This window comes from Mustela nigripes, chromosome 4, assembly GCF_022355385.1.
Source record: "Mustela nigripes isolate SB6536 chromosome 4, MUSNIG.SB6536, whole genome shotgun sequence".
In the NCBI taxonomy this organism is placed as follows: domain Eukaryota; kingdom Metazoa; phylum Chordata; class Mammalia; order Carnivora; family Mustelidae; genus Mustela; species Mustela nigripes.
The window spans coordinates 55,039,233-55,064,841 of record NC_081560.1 but is presented as its reverse complement, the minus strand read 5'-3'; the positions used below and the strand labels follow the sequence as shown (position 1 = coordinate 55,064,841).

Below are 25,609 nucleotides of genomic sequence, written 5' to 3'. Positions count from 1 at the left end.
GCCTTAGAAGATACCCCTAGAAAAATGGTGTTAGAGCTAATGTCAAAAAATTAATGCCTGTTTTCTTCCAGGAGTTTTGTCTTAGTTCTCACTTTTCTGTCTTCAGTTGGTCTTCTGTATTGGTATGGTGTAAGAACATGAGGCCCGATTCAGTACTATGTAGAATATAAGTGGTGAAAGTGGACATCCTTGTCTTGTTCCTGATGTCAGAGGAAAAATTCAGCCTTTCACTACTGAGTATGAGATTAGCTTTGTGTTTTTTCATATAGTCTTTATTATGGTGAGGTATGTAGCGTGTAAACCTGTATTGTTGAGTTTTTATTACAAATGGTGTTGTATTTGCAAAGTGATTTTTCTGAATCTACTGAGATCATGTGGTTTTTATCCTTTCTCTCAATGTGATATAGCCCATGACAGATGGATTTGCCAATACTGAGCCACAGCTGCAACCCTGGAGTAAATCCCTTGATTGTGATGAATGATTTTAACGCACTGCTGTATTTAACGTATTGTATGTATTGTTGGATATTGTTTGCTAATGTTTTGTTGAGGATTAATCTGATACCAAAAAACATATATAAATACTACCAATAAAAAAAAAAACCCAAAAGCCTACAGGCCATTATCTCTGATGAACCTAAATACAGAAATCCTCAAAAAAATACTAATGAGCCTCACATTCCATTTTAAATCTTTTACCTGCAAAAAGACAAAAACAAAAAACTGAATATAAATTTTATTTAACATACTATATACCAAAAATAGAATTTCACCAATATACAAAATTGAGATATTTTACATTATTTGTACATCTTCAGAATCTTGGACTTTATACTGATAGCACATGTTAATTTGTATTAGCCATATTTTAAGGGCTCAATACCCACATTAAATTGTAGGAAAAGAAACTGGTCTGTGTCTTTGCATTGTTTGGTCTTACTAATTTACTTGGGGACAAACATGTGAATACTACTCCCCAAATTCTATATTCTATCATTACAGATTTGGATCAAGATATACTACTAGCAGAATTTAAATATTAAAATTAAACCATGTGAAACCAGTGCAATATCAGATACTAGAAAAAAACAGAATAGTTGCCATGTGAAGTTCATTTCATCTACCCATCCTCTTAGAGATATTAACACAGCTAACATGAATAGTCAGTCTTGTTAGTACTTATCAGAATTACTAATTCTCTGTATTTACTCACGTATGTGTGCGCATCTGTATCTCCTCTGACACTCCATAATGGAAGGAACTACATCTTTCCTTAGATGTGTTACACACAGCCATATGGTCAGGTACTGTTAATTCAATGAATGTGGCCATGCTTTGATTATTAGCTTGAAACAGCTTGTCATTTCATTACTCAGTGTTTTCTAGTAGTTAAAAAAGTCCACATTTTCTCAATGGAATTTTTTCTTAATCATTAAGTAGTTGAGAAATTCCCACTTGGACCAATAGCATTTATCATGTCTTAATCAGACTCTACGGCTCCAAACACAGCAAAAGCAGAATAATATAAGGAAACAGCCTTCTCTATCAACCGCCCTCCATCTGGAAGGCAAGAATAGTCAACTGTTAATAGTGGCATGGTTCTTAAGAGCTCTGGAGACTTCAGGAACTCCTTTGGCAAACCATTCTAACTTGAGCCCAGAAACATGGTAGTAGCCATGACCTGCACCCACTCCCCCAATCTAAAAATCATGACTAAAGGTCAAACCCATTAAAAAGAAAAAAAAAAAAAAAGCTCCAACTCATTCTTAAATGATTATGAATAACACTATATTACAAAGTCCTTTTGCCAGTCTTCAGAGTATAGAAATAATTTTATTTGAAATGTAAAAACTGGGAAAATGTTAAGATTTGAAAGAATAACTCTTACCTTTTTATTTTGTATACAATAAAATGGCTGTTTAATAATATTGGTGTTTCCCACAGTAATGATCACATTAATAATTTAAGCACCAAAAACTCCTAATCAAATGTTTCCTGTTTTGTAGACTACAGGAATATACCAGCATTTCATACTATTCCCACATTTAATCCATCTTTTATCTAAATCTTTAAAAAGCTGAATATTTAAAATTCATTAAAGAAAATTACTTTTCTCTTTTCTTTTTAGGTGAGTGTTCCAAAAGTGGGGTAAATTCAGCTTCCTCACTGTGTTTTCTTTTCTTTTTTTTCTTTTTATGGTCACTCTGGTAACCGCTGGAGTCACTGCCTTGGAAAACAGGATCCTGGTCCTGATCTTCCTGGTGCTTTTTCTTCTTCTTCTTCTTTGGTGCATCCTTCCAGAGGTCATTATCAATCTGCAGGTCTGTCTCTTTGTTCATTGTGGCATCAGCATAATCTGCTAGCTCTCTATTACCACTTTCCACTTCATATGACTCTGGGTCTTTCTTTTTTTTCTTTTTCTTCTTGAGAGGTTTTTCAGTAATTTCTTCAGGGCCAGTTTCTGTTATTTCTTCAGAAACTCCAGAGCACTTGGTCTGTAAACTGAATTAACAGTTGAAAAAAATTTACAGAGCAATAAACAAAAGGAGTAAGATGAAATCAAGAATATACTGTTTTTTTTTTTCCTAAATGACAGCAGGACAAGATAAAGTATGGCATAAATTTCTAATATTCTGTTATCCCTTAGCCCATTAAAATGTCTGAGAAAGGTTACAATTTTTTCCAAAGTACTTCTTCCGGATTGTTTTCATACACAGAAATGGCAAATTTTATCAAAAGTAGCTTCTAAATTTAGGTTTGGTTTAGAAAAAATTGGTTACAATAAACCTTACCCTACCATGTGTGGCTTAAGAGCCACATATCTGACCAGTGATAAAATATAGTTCCATCATCTATGAAATAAATGGAGTTCATCTACTCTATCAATCCTCATTTCATTTTTTTCTCTTAATAGTGCTTGAAGCGATATTACTTTCAAAGTTATGAGTTAACACTAAAATAAAAACAAGGATCAATGCAGTAGCCCTCTGGAACTGCAGAGTCCTATGTAGTAATATTAGCTACATATAAGATACTACACAAATACACCACACATTTCTATCATCACAGAAAGTTCTATTGGACAACAGTTCTAAAACGTTAACCCATACTTTTAATAATCAAGGGAAAATAAAAAAAAAAAAAATTAACACCAACAATACTCCCAAAGCTATTTTTTCCTCTTCACTCCATTCTCAAGATGACAATAGTTCTTACAAGAATTTCAATACCAGAAAATTAAATTATCTACCTGGCATAATGACAATCAAATTTTTTTGTTTAAGCTGTGTAAAAATAGAAGCCTAAGAGCTATGCAATATGATCAAGCTTTTGGTTAACAAATTAAACTAGAAAATAGTAAGACCGAGTTAGTAAAATACAGAAGAGTTAGCTAGATGTGTAGAGCTTCGGAATATTCAGTGCTTTGCCACAGCACTTAAGATTCCTATTTACATTGATTTTATGGTTTAGAAGCATGGAAATTCTAATAAAATTTATTTTAAATGAGGGGCTTATATTATTCAGAATTAAACAGAAATGACTAAGTATCAAAATTAAAATAATCTGATTAGGAACTGACCTAGTGATATTTAATTTTCCCCGAATGCAGAATACTCCAGCAGCATCTGAGTCCAAACGAAATACTTCAAATTCTAGTTCATCACCCACGTTTATCTCCAGGTTCTGCCACTGTTCAGCAGGCATATGCTCAGGTTTAGGGATGGAGGCATTGAAACACCCATGTACTAAACAGCCAATGTGGCTGGAGGACACTTTATTAACTGTACCCTGGGAAGAAAGGAGGAAAAAAAATAAAAATCAAGAAATCCAAAGACTTTAAAAATAAGTGAAAACTTCTTAAGCTTCAAACTGATCTTCAAAGAGAAAACATCCAAAATATGCTGTAATTTGATATAGGAAAAGTTTTTAAAATTTACGTTATACTAAACAATCATTTTAGAATACTAGTTTTTAGAAAGCCCAAACTTAGGCAGTTGATATGCAATTACTTACTAACTGAATAAAAAACTATTCTTCCTACCCCTAAAGAAGCAAAAACAAAACAAACTCCTTAGCTCCCACTACAGGATTCCCTGGGGAATAGATTATAACCATACTGAAACCAAGCAGAAAATACTCTTTGATATAACCTAAATGTGAAAAGACCTCAAAGCAGGAAGCATATGCTTTCTATAACTGGGAGCCATATTATATTTCTATAAACAGTCTGAGTTTCAAAGCTTAAAGAACCTTATTTCGCTTCTTCCTTAACTTCAGCAATGTATCAGAAGACAGTTTACCCTTCCTATGTAGATCCTGAGCAGGGCTACTTTGAATCACAATAGCATTTTTAGAAGCTTTAAAATACATGCTATATGATTTTAAGCTCAAAGTTTTTTAAAAAGCCTTAGTTTTCTTCCCCTAAGAATCAACATATGTAACATACATAAATGAACATCTGAAATGCTTTTCTAAAATCATCTGTTTTAAACTTTGACGCTAACATGTATACAGCCATGTTTAATGTTAGCAACATAGAAAATTCTTTGGGTGTCATTATCAAGGGCTGGTGTTCCCAATGGCACATGCTGGATGGTACGGACAAACTGCAGCTATGCAATGGAGTACTTATTCAACAGTAAAACAAAACAAAACAAACCTATCAAGCCATGAAAAGAAATGCATACTGCTAAGTCAGAGGCAGCAAGCTGAAAAGGCTACATACAATAGGATTCCAACTATATGAAATTCCAGAGAAGGTAAACTATGGAGACAGTAAAGAAGATCAGTAGTTGCCAGGATTCAAGACGATGGAAGGAGGGAGAGGGATAAACAGATAAAATACACAGAATTTTTAGAGCCGTGCCCAATTATTCAATACACTACAGGAACAGGGGACACATGTCATTGTGTTGTACATTCCATGGGTTTTAGGAGGTACAACAGAGAAAACTATTTATTTTAAAAGTCTAGAATTAATGTAGTGATATCAGCTTAACCGTAACCAATGTATTCCCACTAACGTAAGATGTCAGTGATAGGAGTAACTGTGTGCTGTAGTGGGAGAGCGAAGAGAGGTATTCTTTTTCAACTCACTTTTTCTGTAAATCTAAAACTGCTGTAAAAGAATAAAGTGTATCAATTTAAGAAATAACACAAAAGTAAACTCTTCAATTTAGAGTTCTGGAACAACTAAACAACCATATGAATAAGAAAATGGATTTCAAGGGCCTACTTCACACTACACACAAAAATTAAAGATGGGTTATAGATCTAAATGGAAAACCTAAAACTAAAAAATTCTACAAGGCTTACAGAAACTATCTTCACAATCTAAGAGTAGGCAAGTTTCTTAAATAGGATCCAGAAAGCAGTAACCATAAAAATAGGACAAATTGGACCTCATCAATATTAAAAACTTCCGTTTATGAAATGATACCATTACAAGTTAAGAGACAAGTCCCAGACTGGGGGAAAGTACTCACAATACATTTATCTGAAAAGGATTTGTAGAAAGACTATAAATAGAACTACTCAAAACCTCAATAATACAAAAACCCACTTAAAAATGGGCAAATTGGGACGCCTGCAGCTGCAGTTGGTTAAGCAGCTGTCTTCGGCTCAGGTCATGATCCCGGGGTCCTGGGATCGAGTCCTGCATGCAGCTCCTTGCTCGGCGGGGAGCCTGCTTCTCCCTCTGCCTCTGCCTGCCTCTCTGTCTGCCTGTGCTCGCTCTCCCTCTCTCTCTGACAAATAAATAAATAAAATCTTAAAAAAAAAAATGGGCAAATTACTTGAATAGGCCCCTTACTGAAACACATGAAAAAGAGCTCACAGAAGAAATGCAAATTAAAATCATAATGAGAAACTAGTATATGCCCCTAAGTAAAATTAAAAGACTGACAAAACCAAATGCTGTCAAGGATGCAGAACAACTAGTAGTACTAAATGGGAAATTAGCCTGTTTTTCGTAAAGGTAAAAAAATACCTACCCTCTGACTTAGGAGAAATGAAAATGTACATTCACAGCTTTATTCATAATAGCTTCGTACTGGAAGCAACTCAAATGTCAATCAATAAAGATGGGCAATTAAATTACGATACAATCATATAACCAAATACTATGAATAACAAAAAGAAATAAACTACCAATACACCAAACAGCATGGATGAAATGCAAAAACACGTTGAGCAAAAGAGGTCAGATTTTCAAACACTGTGTAATGAAAATTCCATTATCATGAAATTCAAGAATGAGTAAAACTAATTTTATAATAAATGCATTCAAAACAATGATTGTATCTAGAAGAGAGAGGACTGAACCGGAAAGGGCATGAGGCTCTTTCCAAAATAGAATGGTATATATGCTCTTCACAGAAATGACTGAACTGCACACTCTGATCTGTGCATTTTGTTGTATGTAAATTATTCCTGATATTTAAAAAAAACAAAAAACGAACTGTCTAAATTTATTTAAAGACTGGAACTTATTGTAGGAAAGTAAAAGGACTGATTTTTTTATTTCATACTTTCTGTATAGTATTTCCATGTGTACATTTACAGTAACTTACACAAAGCAGATACATGTGGGAATTTTTAAGTACAAATCTACTGCCAATTTTATTAGAGAAGAAAAGCTATACTATAGCCATATAACTGTTATGGAGGCTGGTTGTAGGATCCCAGCTGGGCAGGCCCACAATACTCTACCACTTTAATAATGAACAACTTCTTAAAATTAAAAATGTCTTATAGATTCTGACAGTAAAATTTGACCTGTATTTTAGTAGCAATAAAGTGTTAGTGATTAAGCAATTCCTATAACATTTTTCATTAAAAAAATAAATGTATGTGTATGTAAAAGTGCAAACACACGGGAAGTGCTGGTAGATGAGAAAGACAAATGCAGAGCATAATGGGGTATAGTTCAGTCAACTTCACATCAATCTATGTATTTCCTGCTTCTCCTGAAAAACTAAAAGACCTACCCCACAGGGCCATGGCACATTATAGGTGCCCTGACCTCATCCTTCATTCACTTTCATTACCTGCCTGCTCCCACAACACTCTGAATTTTCAACTCCTCTTTGATACACTACTATATGATTTGAATCCTTTATAAAGAAACTATTTGTGTATAATTAAGAAATAATAAACTTCATTGTTATTTTTTTTTCCACTGCTTAAGATCATTCTGGTGCTATCCAAAGAAGAGAATAAATTCTGAGACACACTCTCTGCACATTCAAGGAGTTTTAGAAGAATGGAGTTTTTAAAAACTTACCAGTGTTGAACTGATGGTAAATTTTTTAGGAACCAACAACACCAATCCATTTGCTTCCCAAGTCTCTTAAAATTTTTCATATTACACTATTATACAACTATACAAAGAAAGCTTAGGGGGAAAAAAGAATATATATATATATATATAAATACATACATACCATAAGCTTTTGTCCCGGTTCAGGACAGAAAATAACAAAATCTGCTTCTATGTTAAGATGAATGTGTCCTTGATCATCATAAATATCTCCCAGTTCACCCACTACTTTGATGTTGTCATATGCAATGGGGACACCTAAAAGGCTATTAAAAAAGAAAATAAAATTTTAATCTTCTCTTAAAATAAGCCATTATCATACTGATTAAATATACTGAGTCTAAAAATTATATACCTCTTAAACATAACCTCATATGCCAAAACACAACAGCATATGATTAATCCCTAACAACTTGAGTAATTCAATTTCACCAAAGGGTTTCAGATATACTGATGAAGTTAAAAATGATTACTCAAAATAAGTACCCAGAAACAAAATGTCCAATTCTACATGAGCAGTAGGTTGATCTATTAGCTATGCACTTGAATTCCAGTCATGCGAGAATGAGAGGGAAAAAAAGACTTGCAAGAAAAATTTCTCTATTTCTGAGTATAACTGGATCAAGGTAATTTTGGTATTATCTACCATAAATGAATTTCTGCACAGATGACCCTCAGTAAGAGAAATATTAGAGTCACAGGTGAAGTTCCTGAATATTAAAGCCAATGACTTAAGGGAGAAAAATCCTCAAACTGCAACTGTTAGTAATAAATAGAAATGCTAATAAATGAAATACATAGTTTTACTTATTAAGACCTGATTTTGCCACTTAGTCTACACAGTATGACAGGACTGGGGGCAATTACTATGTCTAAATGTCATTTCCAAGTATTTAAGAAATTTTAATTACTAAGGAGGTACACCTGGTGGCTTCACTACCACACCCAATACTTTGTTCAAGAAAACTTCCCAGACTCTCCAAGGCAAGGCTGAAATCACTCCTCCTCTAAAAGACAGAGTGACGGGGTGCCTGGGTGGCTCAGTCATTAGGCATCTGCCTTCAGCTCAGGTCATGGTCCCAGGGTCCTGGGATGGAGCCCCACTTCGGGCTCTTTGCTCGGCAGTAGGTTTGCTTCTCCCTCTTCCACTCCCTGTTTGTGTTCCCTCTCTCCTTGTCACTCTGTCGAACAAATAAAATCTTTAAAAGACACAGTGCCACAGCATCACACTGAACTTAATCTCATTTTATTGACTATTTGTGTATATTTGCATTCCACACACTACTGTAAGATCCTTGAGAGCACAGAACATTTTTGTCGAACTCTACTAAATTTCTAAAACTACTCACATAGCATAAGAGAAAGAATTTATCCCTAACAGCTGTTGCTTAAATAAAACAGCCAGAAACCACTGGAAAGGAACTTTAATAACTATCAAATCAAGACCAAAAACTCAAAAGGCTTACTCCAGAAAGCATTTTTTTCTTTCTTTCTTTTTTTTTTTTTTAAAGATTTTATTCATTTATTTGACAGAGAGAAATCACAAGTAGATGGAGAGGCAGGCAGAGAGAGAGAGAGAGAGAGAGAGAGGGAAGCAGGCTCCCTGCTGAGCAGAGAGCCTGATGCGGGACTCCATCCCAGGACCCTGAGATCATGACCTGAGCCGAAGGCAGCGGCTTAACCCACTGAACCACCCAGGCGCCCCAGAAAGCATTTTTTTCAACTGTTAATTTCAGCATGTGTTTTCCCAAGCAGGAACTACATCACTAGGACAGTCATCAAGGCACAAAAAACCCAGAAGTCTACATGACCTCTGGAAGAGGTAATAAATGGACTTATAAATAGGTGGACACTGAATCTAATTCTAAATACTATATATATATGTGCATATATACATATATATACGTATTCACACTTATACATATACACACTTTTAAATATATGTGTATATATATGCATATATACATATATATACATATACACACTTCTTTATATATATATACACATGTATCTAAATGTGTATGTGTGTTAATACATATATACTTTATATATTTATATATACACACATGCACACACACATATATAACATATCAGCATCAAGTCATATTTGCATCATTTCAGTATACATTAAAATTTCCAGGAAAGAAGTAGCAAATTCAAGGGTAGATTAAATAGGAAACTCTATTGAGAACTACTCACTACTTCAGAAAAGCATTTCACCAATGGAGAGACTGTATTTTTTCTGGGTTGTCAACTCAAAACCTCTGCATCAATCTACCTTCGTAACAGAGCTTTGGACATACAAATTTTTTTCCAAATAAAATACTGAAAATATTGATTGCTAAACATAGGTTTGTCTACTTTTGTCTTATTACAGAAAAAATAAGGATAAATTTGGATCTGTTCATAAACATGTTTTATGCTTATTGAAAGACTGCACCAGAGAGGAGGAATGACCCTGGGTGGGAGGGACTCCTTGAGGGCAGAGAGGGGAAAGAAGACCTCTTCCCAGGTTGGTGGGCTGCACTGACAAGACAAATCCCTGTAACATTTGGCTTTGAAAACCGGAGGGGCCTGGCTTCTCCTTGTTATTTTGTTTTTTGTTTTGTTTTAAAATAAATAATCAACATGTTATTTTGTTTTTAAATAAATATTGATTTACAAATCAATAGCCTCAATACCTTAAGAAGTAGGAGGGGAATAGAAAATGGAGTCCCTGGGGCACCCGGGTGGCTCAGTGGGTTAAAACCTCTGCTTTCTGCTCAGGTCATGATCCCAGGGTCCTGGGATCGAGCCCCACCCACATCGGGCTCTCTGCTCTGCAGGGAGCCTGCTTCCTCCTCTCTCTCTGCCTGCCTTTCTGCCTACTTGTGATCTCTGTCTGCCAAATAAATAAATAAAATCTTAAAAAAAAAAAAAGAAAACAGAGTCCCTGCCCTTGAAGAGACAGCACAACAAACAGCCCAGCTGAGATACAGCGGTTTGAAAAATACCTCGGGTACACAGGAAGGAGATTTATTTAATAATCTCAGAGCATGGGATGGAGAGGCAGGGAACTTGGGGAGATTTCTTCAATAACAAAAGAGCTGGTGGGCACCACTTTCCTCCCCAGTACCCACCCCATCCTGAATACAGGGACAGCTGCAGGACCCAACACAACACTACAACCTCCACTTAGTTTGCTTTTTAAAGCATGCCCCAGCCACACATTTGTGTGGATCTACTCCCTCCAGTCCTCTGAAGGAGTTTTCCCAGGCTGCTTTATCTCCTCCCCTACAGCAGACCAATGTAGTCAATCTTGCTCACACTGTGTGTAGCACACCCAGCTCCCCCGTTCTCCTTGTAGATCTTGTCTGAAGCCCATCCAAAGTAGTGCTGCAAGCCTTGCACTGTGCCTGTAGCCCCAACAGGGGCCAGCACCACTCTAAAGTGACACCTGCCCCTGGGAGAGGGAAAATTACAGCACACACCAGTGCAACATCAGCCCCAGGAGTGGACTGGAGACAGACATCTGGTCTAACTGCAGACCCAGCCCACCAACAGAAACTTCAGATGACCACACAGGGAAAGCACTCTTGACTTTGGTGCTAACACAGCTCTGGCAAAAAACTGCTCTGGCTCCATCCAAGCCCATGGTGGCCCCAGACCAGCCTACTAACAACACAAGGATCAAACCCTGCCCACCCAGGCAGAGAGAGCCATTGAAGGTGACTAGCCTGAAGGAAAACATGGCTCAGCCACAAAAGCAGGGCATACACAACACACATAAGAGACACCCCTGAAATGCCAGGTTCTGGTGAATAGGAAACACTGCACTGCAGGGCATTACACGACCTCTTGTTTATTAGGGCATTACTTGCAAGAGCAGATGACTTTCCTAACAAAGAATTAGACAAAATGAGAAGGAGTAAGTAATATACCTAATAGAGAAAGTAGTGATCATAAAGATGATCACTGTATTTGAGAAAAGAGTGGAGGATATCAGTGAGGCCCTCAACAAAGAAATACAAAACATACAAGAAACAACTTAGATATGAAGAACTCAATAAGTGAAATTAAAAATATACTAGAGGGAATAAATCATAGCTGGAGGATGCAGAAGAATGGATCAGCGACCTCAAGGACAGTGTAATAGAAAGCGATCAAGATGAACAGGAGAAAGAAACAGATCATAAAAAATGAAAATGGATTAAAGGAACTCAGGACACTATCAAGTTTATTAACATTTGCATTATGAGGATCCCAGAAGGAAAAAAAGAAATGGGAGCAGAAAATTTATTTGAAGAAATAACAGCTAAAAACTTCCTAAGTCTGGGGAAGGAACTAGACATCTAGATCTAGGAAGCACAGAGGTCTCCAGACAAAAGCAACCCAAAGATGTCCACACCAAGACACAGAGTAATGAAAATATTAAAAAAAAAAAAATGATAAAAAGAGAATTTTAAAAGCATCAAGAGAAAAGAAAACAGTTACATAAAGGAAACTCCTTAAGGCTTCAGTGGAGTTTTCAGCAGCAAGGAGTGGCTTGATATATTCAAAGAAAAAAACCCATAAGGATACTCTATCCAGCAAGGCTATTATTCAGAATTGGAGAGATAAAGGATTTCTCAGACAAAAGTTAAAGGAACTCATCACCATTAAACACAATAACAAACAAGGAAGTAATCAACAGTAATGTAATAGCAGAGACTTTAATACCCCACCTCCATCAATAGAGAGATCATCCAAACAGAAAAATCAACAGAACAGTGACTCTGAATGACACATCCGAACAGATGGATCTAACAGATATACACAGAACATACCATTCTAGAGCATAAAATACATTCTTTTCAAATGCACACAGAATAGTCTCCAAATCACAGATTAACAAAATTGATAAATCTTAGCCATACTCATCAAGAGAGAAAACTCAAAATCAGAATTGAAAGAGGAGAAATAACCATCAGAGAAATACAAAACATTTTAAGACATTATTAAAAATTATATACCAACAAATTAGACAACCTAGAAGAATTGGATAATTGCCTAGAAACTAAGAACCATCCAAAACCAAATAAAAGAGAAACAGAAAATTTGAACAGACTGATTACCAGCAATGAAATTGAATAAATAACCTAAAAATGCTCAAAAAATAACAGTCCAGGGCCAAATCACTTCAGAGGTAAATTCTACCACACGTTTAAATACTTATTTTCAAAGTGTCCTAAAAAACAGAAGAGTTAAAAAAAAAAAAAAAGCGTCCATATTCATTCCGAAGCCAGCATTATTCTGATACCAAAAGAAACACACAAAAAAGAACCATAGGCCAATATTTCTGATGAACATAGATACAAAATTCCTCAACAAAATAAATCCATCAATATGTTAAATAAATTATCCCCATGAACAGGTGGGATTTCTTTCTGTGAAGCAAGAAAGGTTCAATACTTGCAAATCAATGTGATATACCACATCAAAAACAGACTAAAAACTGTCATTTCAGGGCAGCTGGGTGGCTCAGTTGGTTAGGCATATCTGCTTTGGCTCAGGCCATGATCTCATGGTCCTGGGATGGAGCCCCAAGTCGGGATCCCTACACAGTGGAGTCTGCTTCTTCCTCGCCCTTTGCCCCTTGCCCTGGCTTGTGCACATGTGCATGGTCTCTCTCAATGGATAAATAAAATCTTTTTTTAAAGTAACTAACTAATTAATTAATTAATTTTAGAGAGAGGCAAAGAGCATAAGCAGCAGGCAGACAAAAAGGGAGAAGTAGACTCCCTGCTGAGAAGGGAGCCCCATGCAGGATTCAATTCCAGGACCTGGGATCATGACCTGAGCTGAAGGCAGATATTTAACTGACTGAGCCACTCAGGCTCCCTGGATAAATAAAATCTTAAACAAACAAAAAACAAAAATACCCCCCTAATTTCAAATGAGGTAGAAGAGGCATTTAATAAAGTGCTACAGCCATTCAGGATGAAAACCCTCAATAATCTAGGTTAGAGGGAACATACCTTAATATAATAAAGGTCATATATGAAAAACCCACAGCTAACATCATACTTGATAGTGAAAAACTGAGAGCTCTCCCCCAAAGAACAGGAACAAAATAAAAAATGTCCACTCTCACCACTTTTATTCAACAGAGTTCTGGAAGTGCCAGCCACAGCAATCATACAATGAAAAGAAACAAAAGGCATCCAAATTGGCGAGGAAGAAACAAAAATTTCATTCACTGTACATGACATAATACTATATATGAAAAACCTGAAAGACTTGGGGAGACTGGGCGGCTCAGTTAGTTAAGCATCTGCCTTTGGTTCACCTCATGATCCCAGGGATCTGCGATCTAGCCCCAAGTCTGGCTCCCTGCTGAGCAGGGAGTATGCTTCTTCCCCTCCCCTCTCCTGGTGCTCTTTCTCCTGCTCTCTCTCAAATAAATAAAATCTTAAAAAAAAAAAAAAACAAACAAACAAAGAAAGAAAAGCCAAATAACTACTAGATACTGTATACTACATACAAATAACTACTAGATCCACCAAATAACTACTAGAACTGATACATGAATTTGGTAAGGTCACAGAATACAAAATCAACATACAGAAATCCATTGCACTTTTATACACTAATAATGTAGCAGAAAAAAATTAAGAAAACAATCCCACTTACAAATGCACCAAAAATAGTAAAATGCTAAAGAATGAACTTAACTGGGGGCATCTGGGTGGCTCAGTTGGTTGGGCGACTGCCTTTGGCTCAGGTCATGATCCTGGAGTCCCACATCAGGCTCCCTGCTCACCAGGGAGCCTGCTTCTTCCTCTGACCTTTCCCCTTTCATGTTCTCACTCTCATTCTCTCTCTCCCTCAAATAAACAAAATATAATCTTAAAAAAAAAAAAAGAATGAACTGAAGTAAGGAGGTGAAATACCCATTCTCTGAAGACTATAAAACACTGATGAAAAATTGAAGACAGGGTGCCTGGATGGCACAGTTGGTTAAGCATCTGAGTCTTGGTTTCAGTTTAAGTTGTGATCTCAGGGTCATGAGATTAAGCCCCACATCGCACTCCACACTCAGCATGGAGTCTGCTTCAGTTTCTCTCCCCTTCTTCCTTTGGCGCCCCCCCCATTTCTCTAAAATTTTAAAGAAACTTAAGACAATGCAAACAGATGGAACGATATTCCATGCTCATGAATTGGAAGAACCAATACTGTTAAAATACCCACAGTATCCAAAGCAATATAGAACTTTAATGCAATCCCTATCAAAATCCTAACAGAATTTTTCACAGAACCTGAACAAATAATCCTAAAATTTCTAAGGAACCACAAAACACCCCGAATAGCCAAAACAATCTTGAAAAAGAACAAAACCAGAAATGTGACAATCCCAGATTTCAAGTTATACTATAGTTATAATAATAAAAACAATATGGTAGGGGCGCAAAATAGACACATAAGATCAATGGAACATAACAGCCCATGAAACACACCCATGAATATAAGCTCAATTAGTGTGCAACAAAGGAGCCAAGAATGTCCAATGGGAAAAAGACATTCTCTTCAACAAATGGTGTTGGGAAAACTGGACAACTACATGTGAAATAATGAAATTAGACCACTTTCTTACCATACACAAAAATAAACTCAAATTGGACTGAAGACCTAACTGGGAGACTTGAAACCATAAAAATCCTAGAAGAGAGCACAGGCAGTGATTTCTCTGACATCAACCCTAGCCACACTTTTTCTAGCTATGTCTCCCGAGGCAAGAGAAACTAAGAATAAAACTACCAGGACTACATCAAAATCGAAAGCTTCTGCATAGCAAAGGAAACAATCATCAAAACTAAAAGGCAACCTACCAAATGGGAGACAGTATTTGCAAATGACATATCTGGTAAAGAATTAATATCCAAAAGATACAAATAACTTACATAAGCCAACACCAAAAAAACCCCAAATAATCCAATTTAAAAATGGGGGGAAAGCATGAACGTTTTTCCAAAGACATACTGATGGCCCACAGATACATGAAAAGATGCTCATCATCACTCATTAGCGAAATGCAAATCAAAACCACAATGGGCTATCACCTCACACCTGTCACAATGGTCGAAATCAAAAATACAAGCAACAAGTCTTGGCAAATGTGGAGAAAAGGGAACCCTTTTGCACTTTTGTTGGAAATCAAACAGGTGCAGCAACTGTGAAAACCAGTATGGAAGTTCTGCCAAAAATTAAAATAGAATTATCATATGATCTAGTAATTCCACTATCAGAGGTGTTTACCCAAGGAATACAGAAACACTAATTTAAAAAGATATATGCATCTCTATGTCTATTACAGCATTATTTACAACAGCCAAATTATAAAAGTAGCCTAAGTGTCCATTAACAGATGAAATGATAAAGAAGTGGTATGTCTACATACAATAGATTACTAAGCCATAAGGGTGGCTCAGTTGGTTAAGCAGCTGCCTTCAGCTCAGGTCATGATCCCAGCATCCTGGGATCGAGTCCCACATCAGGCTCCTTGCTCAGCAGGGAGCCTGCTTCTCCCTCTGCCTCTGCCTGCCATTCTGTCTGCCTGTGCTCGCTCTCTCCCTCTCTCTCTCTGATAAATAAATAAAATCTTTAAAAAAAAAAAAAAAGAATGAAATCTTGCCATTTGCAACAACATGGATAAATGCAGGGTATAACACTAAGTGAAAAGAGCCACTCACAGAAACACAAATACCATATGATTTGGTCAAATGTGGAATTTAGGAAACAACACAAACGAACAAAGAAAAAACACACAAGCCAAGAAACAGACTCTTAATGAAAAAGGACAAGCTGAGAGTTACCACAGGGGAAGTGGGTGAGGAGATGGGTGAAACAGGTAAAGGGGATTTAGAGTGCACTTACTATGATGAGCACTGAGGAACGTATAGAAATGTTGAATCATTATATTGTACACCTGTAAACAATACTGCTTACTACTTAGTTTTCACTAGAAAGTAAAGTTTCTAAGCATTAAGAATTCTAACCAATGTTGGGTGCCTGGGTGGCTCAGGTCAGGATCCCAGGGTCCTTGGATAGAATCCCTCACCGCTCTCCAACAATAGTGGGAAGCCTGCTTCTCCCTCTCCCTCTGCCATTCCCCACCACTTGTGCTCTCTGTCAAGTAAGTAAATAAAATCTTAAAATCTTAAGAAAAAAAAAAAAAAGAATTCTAAAAACGTCATTAAGACTACTAGAGGGGCAGCTGGGTGGCTCAGTCAATTAAGCATCCAACTCATGATTTCAGCTCAGGTCGTGATCTCAGGGTTATGGGACTGAGCCCTGAGTTGGGCTCTGCACTCAGAATTTGGGATTGCTTGGTATTTTCTCTCCCCCTCTCCCTCTGCCTCTCTTTCCCGCACAGGCCTGCTCTCTCTCAAAATAAAATAAATTATTTAAAAAGACTAGTGGAAATAATGAGGAAAGCAACTGTGTATGTAAAGAAAATAAGATATGTGCTTTGAGTAAGAAAGTATGAGAAATGAGAATATATATTTGTCGGGGGGGGGGGGATAGTAATTTGTCCTAAAGTAAGACACTCATTTAAAGAGGGGAAAACAGGAGAAAATCTTAATGTAAAAAAAGAAATAAATTTTTAAAAGTTGCAGGAATAGGGGCGCCTGGGTGGCTCAGTGGGTTAAAGCCTACGCCTTTGGCTCAGGTCATGATCCCGGGGTCCTGGGATCGAGCCCCACGTCGGGCTCTCTGCTCGGCGGAGAGCCTGCTTCCTCCTCTCTCTCTGTCTGCCTCTCTGCCTACTTGTGATCTCTGTCAAATAAATAAATAAAATATTAAAAAAAAAAGTTGCAGGAATAATGTGAAAAAAGAATAATGTGCAAAGAATGTATAGTTACGACAAAGATTGGAATTAACAGTCGGGGGCACCACTTATGCTAAAATTAAGTTGCTTTGATGGCTGGGTTTGTGGAAAGGATCACTTTTGCTGATGCCTTCAGTTGATGACTCACCTCTGTACCAGGTCATTGAGAAACTATACTATATTTTCTTTTGTCTTACAGGTATATTAACCTCATGTGGCTGCTTATATTACTGCCACAGGTATGCAGCCCAACTCCCAGTATCTGGCTCTAGGGTCATCACAGAAGAATGGCACATAAGCTGTACATGCCATACACACCATACAGGCCCTAAAGACGTCGGAGGTAGAGTGCACGAATACTGACCCCATGTTTGGCCCTCCATCTTGTTCATTTCCAAGTGATGACCTCCCTCAGGGGTATGGGTTCCAGGTTCCCTGGAGGTGAAAGTGTCCCGACCAGAATAGGTGAAGGCTCCTTCTGATCTTCCCTGAAGTTATTTAGATAACTAGTAATGGTATATGTGCTGCCGAAGGGAGATAACTAGTAGTGGTAACATCCTTTCCTCCCCGCTCTTCTGGAGGACATGTGGCCCCATGAAGTCTGTTAAGTGTCAGACCTCTGACCTCACTACAATGCCCTCTGCACATTCCTTCCCACTCTAAATGTGAACTAGGGTCCAGCACTGTGGAGCATAGCTATGTAGCTGCCTGGATCATCACCTGCCCCCCCCCCCCCCCCCCCGCTGTAAATTACCCAGAATGAAACTCAGTGTCAACTGTATGGAGTCCCCCACTTTGTTTTCCAATCTCAAAGTGCCTTCTAAATTTCAGGGATACTTTATTGTACCTCCTCCACTTCCCAACACCCCCTTTTCCTCATTTCTTAAAGTGAAGTAAGTCCTCCTAATTCTACAGGATGGCCCCAAAGTCTGTAAACCTACCTATACAGGATAAATGGCTGACTGACATTACATATCTTGATAATATTCAATGAGTGGTCCCTAATTAGAAATGCATAGTTCGATGTGTGCTGCTTTATTTGCACTGAGTAAGTCAGAGTCTTTACCCCACAGGGTTAGTGGGATGCCCCAATGTGGTAACAGGAGTCGGGGGAGAGGAGGGTGCAGAGTGGGCAGTCCTCATCTGTTCATAGTGCAACCTGCTCCACATGGCCACAATGTCCCATTCAGTTACAGAAATTATCATTCAGTCAGTTCCTTATATCTCTGGTGTAATGGCTCTGACGAGACACTCCAGGTGGCTTCCCCCTAGCCTGTCAAGCAGAGGCACTGATTGGTTCCAAAGAGGTAAAATACTTCAAACACTGCCTCTTTCCAGATTTTGCAACCATTTTTATATCCTTAAATCTCTCAAATCCATACTCTAGTCATCTTTTCTTGGACAACCGTAACAATCCTTAATTGGTCTCCACGTCTCCAGTCTCACTCTCCTTAAGCCACTGGCGAATGCTACCAAGTGTGGTTTCTTAAACTGTGTATCTGATTGTTCCAGAGACCACATATGCACTCCTCTCTCCAGAGCGCACCATATTTCAGAGTTGGAGGGCACCAAGAGGATGAAATGCTAAGCCTGCTTAAGCAAAGAGAAAAAGAAAAAGAAAAACAAACAAAAAAAAACCCAACTGGCGGAGAGGAAGAAGAAAAATGTCCATCCTGAGTTGCCACTGCCTCCACCCCTCCACCTCTGTTTTGCCCTCCTCTCCAGCGGCATGCAGTACCTTTCCCCTAACATAAACCTTGCTCCCCATACATAGTACTTACAATCCTCTGGCCACAGCAGTCTACTTTACATCTGCTATCCATTTGTTTATGCCACACTTTTTTGCTTTAAATACTACCATCTCAACCCTTCTCCTGTTAGGTTGTTCTCAAAGGTCTAATATAAAATTCACTACTCTTCCTCTTAATGTAATTTACCTTAGATTTGTCATATTTTAACACTTTGTTGGATTTATCTGGCTTACCTTTCTGTCTTTGTTAGAGCTTACAGTTTCTTGAAACAGGGATTTTGTTTGTTCTTAATCCCAAGACCCTGGTATCCAAAATAGGCACACAACCAGTGTGTTGGTGTTCGGAGTAAGCTGTACATTCTAGACTTGTTTGATTATTAACCTTCTCAGGATCCCTTGAGAAAGTGAACACTTTGGATACCTTGCCCAAGAAAACAGACTGCAAATTTCCCAAAGGGGAGGGAAGGGGAAGTCGTGGAATTCATGAAGAGCAGTAAGAAATCGGTAGAAATCCCACTCGTCCTAGTTTTAGAACCCTTGCTCCTGAGGCAAAGCCGTCTACTGCAGTATTAAAGTACACATGCCCCCCCCCCCCGCGACCCTCCACTTTTGTAACTCCAAGTTTTTATCTGAATATATTAAATGGACCACAAAGGTTTTTTTCACCCTCAAACCCAACAGACAGGCCAGTTAGACAAATTAAACTGTTTTTAAAAATCAAAACAAAACAAAATGTGTACTTTCCTCATCCATGATCAGGTCCAAGACAAAAGAACCCAGCGCAAGTACCAAAGCCAAAATAAACAACAGAAACTCTTTCACGGCTTACAAATAAACGACCGTACTAATGCTTTATAAGCACTTTTCTACAGAATGAGAGACTATTTAAGTACTGTATCCGAAACTTCCAACGTCAAATGGGAAAATACAGAGAACGGGGCCTACCGGGTCTCTAGAGCCCTGGACTAGTCTTACCCCTACACGCCAGTTCTACAAGCTTCTCCACCCGCTCCGCCGACACAATCCACGTCACCTTTGCGCTTCCCTTCTTGCCTGCGAAGTGGACCCCGTACGACCCCCACCTAGGGCGATAGGGGCCTTTGGGGCCGCATGAAGACTCCAGACCGCCTCCAGCCTAAGCTCCAGGTGGCCGGCGCTTTCTTTCCCATTCACCCCTTTTCTGCTACGCCATCAGCACCTCTTCCCGCCGCCCCCTCCTGGGCCTGAAAGAAGGGGTGGCAGGCTGCTTTACGGCGCTGTCCGCTCGGCGGAGGCAAAGACTGAGACTGGTACCTCTCGGAATAGCGCAGGAGCTCCGCATCTAGCTGTTCCCGGATACCGGTGCGTTTCCGGTTGAGGTAGCGCGGCGACAGCGCGATGTGTCTTCGGTGCGGGCCCGCCACCAGGCAAGAGTAGCGGCTACTCACCAGCGCACAAGCGGCAGCATAAGTCGGCAGCTCCAGGCAAGGCAAGACGCCGGCCTGTCCTACCACGGGCCCCTCAGAAGCCGCCTTTGGCGGCGGAGCCTCTGAACAACCCGCAGCCATGCGGCTTGTCAGGTTTCCCGCGGCGAGCACAGCTGACGCAGGTATAACTGGCTATCTCAGGACGCCGGCTTTCTACGTCATCCACCAGCGGACACGCCCCTAGGACATTTCTCTCCTTGAGTTGCCTTACGCACATCTGACCAGCAGGGGGCAGCAACTTTTTCAACGCTTGAGACGACTGGAGGAGCTAGGAGCCTGAGCTTAGATATTGAGCATGCCGGAAAAAAGACCAGCCACCCGGTCCTCTATTGAAGGCGGGCAAGCTTTTATTTTCGCAAATGTCCTCTTTGGATTTAGTACGTGGGTTTAATAGGGGTTTACACTTTGATAATTTCCAGTAGTAAGGTGGTCTGGTAAGTTTTACAAGTGTGGAAAATACAGTAATAAACTTTAAAATGTTAGGGAATATATTTTCTGCGGGGAATCCAATCCCAAAAAACAGCTCAGATGCCTCAAACACAACATATCCTAAAATAAACCCTTTCTCCCGTCTGGACTCTCTGCTCACTCTGTGACAACTCATTCAGTAAATCTTACCACCATTTCCCAAATGGCTCAGTTCAGCTGTTATCCTTGGAGCCTCTCTTGTACTGTTAAATATCAAATCAGCCCCAAGGCTTGCGGGGTCCAAAGCGGAAATATTAGTCTATTCAGATACTTACATCTGTCCTCTCTTTCAGAACTACAGAAGTGCCTGTGGAAGTTTAACCCTGTGGTCAAGGGGATCCTCTGGAGCACCTTCTCTGAAATACAAATATAACTATGACTTGTCCACATAGGAACCCCAGTTTCCTCAGGATAGCACAAACTCCGTAATATGGCTCTTAAGTTACTTACAAGACCGTATTAAGGCTGCTGCCAGCCCAGCAGTAGTTTCATTCATCACACTCCCCACTTTACATTATCTGTTAGCCTCCCCCCGCCCCACATTGATTTACTTTCATCTTGCTCCCTTTTTCACCAGCTCCTGCTACCTGGGAATATAGTAACTTTTCTCAAATGGGAACACTCTACTCATATGTCAAATTTTAGCTTAGGTTTTTGCATTCTCTTCCTCTGCAGTGTACTACCATCCTATCCCTCTTCCCCTATCCCCGTCTAATTCAAGATAGGGGATTGTTTCCCCACTTTTGTAAATGACCACCATCAAGCATTTCTTTTTATGTTAATGTTATGTCAGTTGCGTACTTTTCTGACTGTTCCTTCCTAGACTCCAAAGCTCACTTAGGGCAGGGACCATGATAAGAGTCTTTTTCACCTCTGCAACCCTCTGTGACTCAAAATAAAACAGCCAAATGCATAGGAGTGAATGAATGAATGAATGAATGAAATAGCAGGTGACAAAAAGCTCAGAGTCAAATAAGGAAATAGGATTTAAACATAAATATACAACAGGATTACACTGTGTAAGTGCCAAGAGAAATACATAGCATTTAGTGGCGTGACTTCTAACATATCTCCACCTCCCCTAGGTACTGCAAAAGCCTCTAAACCTCTCAATTCACATTTATGCCTGTAAAATGGGGATAAAAATAATGTACCTACCCTGCTCATTAAAGAAATGGTAGGAAGTTCAAATAAGATAATTGAAAAACTCTCTCTCTAGTATTCTTTGATTTCAAATTCAGCAGGAGATATTACTGCAATGAAACTACTCCCAAAGCCCAATGATAAACACAAGTCCATGAATAGGAAATTTAACAGCCTTTACCTGGATTTAATTGGAAAGTTCTTCAAGAGCCCTAAGCAGGACCCCTTTGTTCAGTGTTTTCAGCTTTGGCTACTCATTAAGATCACCTGAGGAGCTTTAAAATCTGATGATGACTTTCTTGTGGTGAAGAGAACTGGGTGTTACACACAACTAATGAATCCTTGAATACTACATCAAAAACTAGTGATGTACTACTATATGCTGGCTAATTGAAGATAATAATAAAAAAATAAATAACCAGCCAACCAAACAAACAAACCAGAATTTGATGCCTTAACAACATCCCCAGACCAGTTAAATAAAAAATTCTCCTTGGAGCCAAGATGCATGTAGATTCTCTGCAGGTGAATTGAATGAAAACAGTTTGTCCAAAGCAACGTAGTAAAAACAATAAGCTGGACATCAGGACAATAGAGCCAAAACAAAACTTACTTAAACTATCCCAGCAATGATTTTGCACAAATTTTAAATAATAGGTAGTTTTATAACCCTTTCTGTGCGCTTAAGAAATTGACTTGTTTGGTTTTGAAAATTGTTTTCTAGTTTTTAGTTTTTTAAAATTCTGGCTTGATTGTTAGCTGCTATCCACAATCTGCAAGATTTAAAAGAATAAAAGAATACATATAAATGTTCACCATTATGGAGTTAATTTACCAAAGTAATCTGTTTCATCTACTACCCAGAGAAGAAAAAAAAGTACAATGAGATTCCTCCCACGTACCTCCCATCCCACACAAGTTCACAAGGTTTATTTGACCAAGGGACTATAGTTGGACTGTACTATTTTTTTTTAAGATATGATTTATTTATTTGACAGACAGAGATCACAAGTAGGCTGAGAGGCAGGCAGAGAGAGAGAGGAAGAAGCAGGCTCCCTGCCAAGCAGAGAGCCCGATGTGGGGCTCAATCCCAGGACCCTGGGATCATGACCAGAGCTGAAGGCAGAGGCTTTAACCCACTGAGCCACCCCAGTGCCCCGGACTGTACTATTTTTTGATTAAAATTTGATCAAAATGGCCCAGGAAGTCAGGCATTGCTGGTCTCTGTCTCATGAAAAGCCCTGTCAAGTCAAAGTCAAGCATGCGCGAAGATAAGCCCTTTTCTATAAGAGAGAAGATTGGATGTGACTTAGTATCCATGTCCACTGAAACCCCCCACCCCACCAAAAAAGAGAGATATCAGTATTCCTGCAACTCTCTGGATTTTTTTTCTTTTTACCATCGACCTCCCCCCCACTCCAACATGCACACATACACACTATATGACGTTAGTGCGTTTCTATTTCTCACAATCAACGAATCCCTGGAGCAATATAAATGTGCAATCATCTGTAGTTTGCTGGAATAAGTTATAAAGGAACTTGTTGCATGTGTTCTGATTTTTATGGAAAATATGCACACTTACATGATTAGAAGAGAATCTGGATGTGTAAACACTATGTGTTAATATTAGTTATCTCTTAAGGGTGAGATAATGACTTTTTAAAGTATGAATTTTCATTGTAATGAGTGTGCATTGTTTTATATTTCTTAAAGGAGAAACAATGAGGGAACGGATTCCTATTGTTGGCAATTTGGTTTGTTACGAGATATCGCCAATTCTTAGACAGTTTAATATAGTGTGAGGTGAGGAGCCTGGGGCTAAAACCACATTGTGTGAGCCTGAATCCTGGCTCTGCCACTTACTTGGTGTGTAACATTATTAGGCAAGTTCTTTTTTCCAGAAAGAAAAAATCTGAAATTATTAGAAGAGACTTTACTGAAAAAATGGAATTAGAAAGGTTGATGTAGAAAGGTTTACCCAAAATAGTTTCAGATGAAGGACAGTGCAGGTAAAATGGCATTGCATCAGTTGGGTTTTGCTGCATAACAAACCATTCTCAAATCTGGTGGCTTTAAGAGCAGTCACTAATTCAATTTGTGATTCTATGAATACAAATCTGGCCTGGGCTTAGCGGGACTCACTCAAGCATCTGTAGGCAGGTGTGGGCAACTCCATGGGTCTCATTCTCTAGTAGGCTAGAGTAGGTTTGCTTTCCTTGCATCCGTGCATGTTTTTGATCAAGACTTTTAGGAGTCCATGGTCAACTCATCAGTTATAATATGCCTGTTTTAGCCTGATGAAGGCTGTAAAGCTGAACTTGGGAGCAGGAGCTTATAACTTCCTTGAATGAAGAGCAAAGCAGAGTCCTGGACCTACAAGGAACATTCATATAAAAGTTTGAATAAATGTTGGAGAATAACTTGGTCCCATCTCTGGGAATGAATTCTTTTTAAGATTTTATTTATTTGACAGACAGAGATCACAAGTGGCGGGGGGCGGGGTGGGGGAGCAGGCTCCCTGCTGAGCAGAGAGTCTGACGTGGGGTTTGATCCCAGGACCCCAGGATCACAACCCAAGCCAAAGGCAGAGGCTTTAATCCACTGAGTTACCCAGGCACCCCATCTGGGAATGAATTTTTTGTTTTGTTCTGGTGTTACTAATATGATTAATTTCAGCTCCTCTTCAAGGTACTACCCATACAAGCAATTCATATACATAAACATTTCAGCTTAAAACAAGGATTTCAATATAGTGTCCTCTTTAAATATTTTATTGATAAAATTCACTATAGCTATGAACTATGTTTACTGAGATAAAAATGTGCAATTTTGAAAGTTTTTTAAAAAAGATTTATGTATTTATTTTAGAAAGAACAGGCTAGTGGGGGGAGGGGTAGAGGGTGAGGAAGAAAAGAATCTCAAACAGATTCCAGCTGAGTGTGGACCTCTATGGGAGGTTTGATACCACCACCCTGAGATCATGACCCAAGCCACAATCAAGAGTCTGATGCTTGGGGCACCTGGGTGGCTCAGTGGGTTAAGCTGCTGCCTTCAGCTCGGGTCATGATCGCAGGGTCCTGTGATCGAGCCCTACATCGGGCTCTCTGCTCAGCCAGGAGCCTGCTTCCTTCTCTCTCTCTCTGCCTGCCTCTTTGCCTGCTTCTGATCTCTCTCTGTCAAATAAATAAATAAAATCTTTAAAAAAAAAAAAAAAAGAGTCTGATGCTTAACTATCTGAGCCCTCCATGCACCCTTGAAATTTCATTTGTCAGTAGAAATAAAGTATCTTCAGTACAAACCAGTTGTTTGAAATAAATATGCTTAGTTTGAGAATAGTTTTGGGGGCGCAGGAAATACATGTTTAAAATTTGCCTAATGAGGGGCGCCTGGGTGGCTCTGTGGGTTAAAGCCTCTGCCTTCAGCTCAGGTCATGATCTTAGGGTCCTGGCATGGAGGCCCGCATCGGGATCTCTGCTCAGCAGGGAGCCTGCTTCCTCCCCTCTCTTTCTCTCTGCCTACTTGTGATCTGTCAAGTAAATAAATAAATAAAATATTTTTAAAAAATAAAATTTGCCTAATGGGTTTTGGAAATTACACTAAAAAAAGTCTGA

At 38.9% G+C, this 25,609-nt stretch overlaps 1 protein-coding gene across 1 annotated transcript; it reads right to left on the bottom strand.

The window, feature by feature from the left end:
- Positions 1-720: 720 nt before the first annotated feature.
- Positions 721-20,507, bottom strand: POLR1F (RNA polymerase I subunit F). The gene is made up of 4 exons (XM_059395706.1): positions 20,212-20,507; positions 7,446-7,587; positions 3,581-3,789; positions 721-2,502 (listed from the first exon to the last, which is right to left on the bottom strand). Exons 1-4 carry the CDS (start codon positions 20,463-20,465, stop codon positions 2,106-2,108), a joined length of 1,002 nt encoding a protein of 333 aa, XP_059251689.1. The 5' UTR covers positions 20,466-20,507; the 3' UTR covers positions 721-2,105.
- Positions 20,508-25,609: the final 5,102 nt, after the last annotated feature.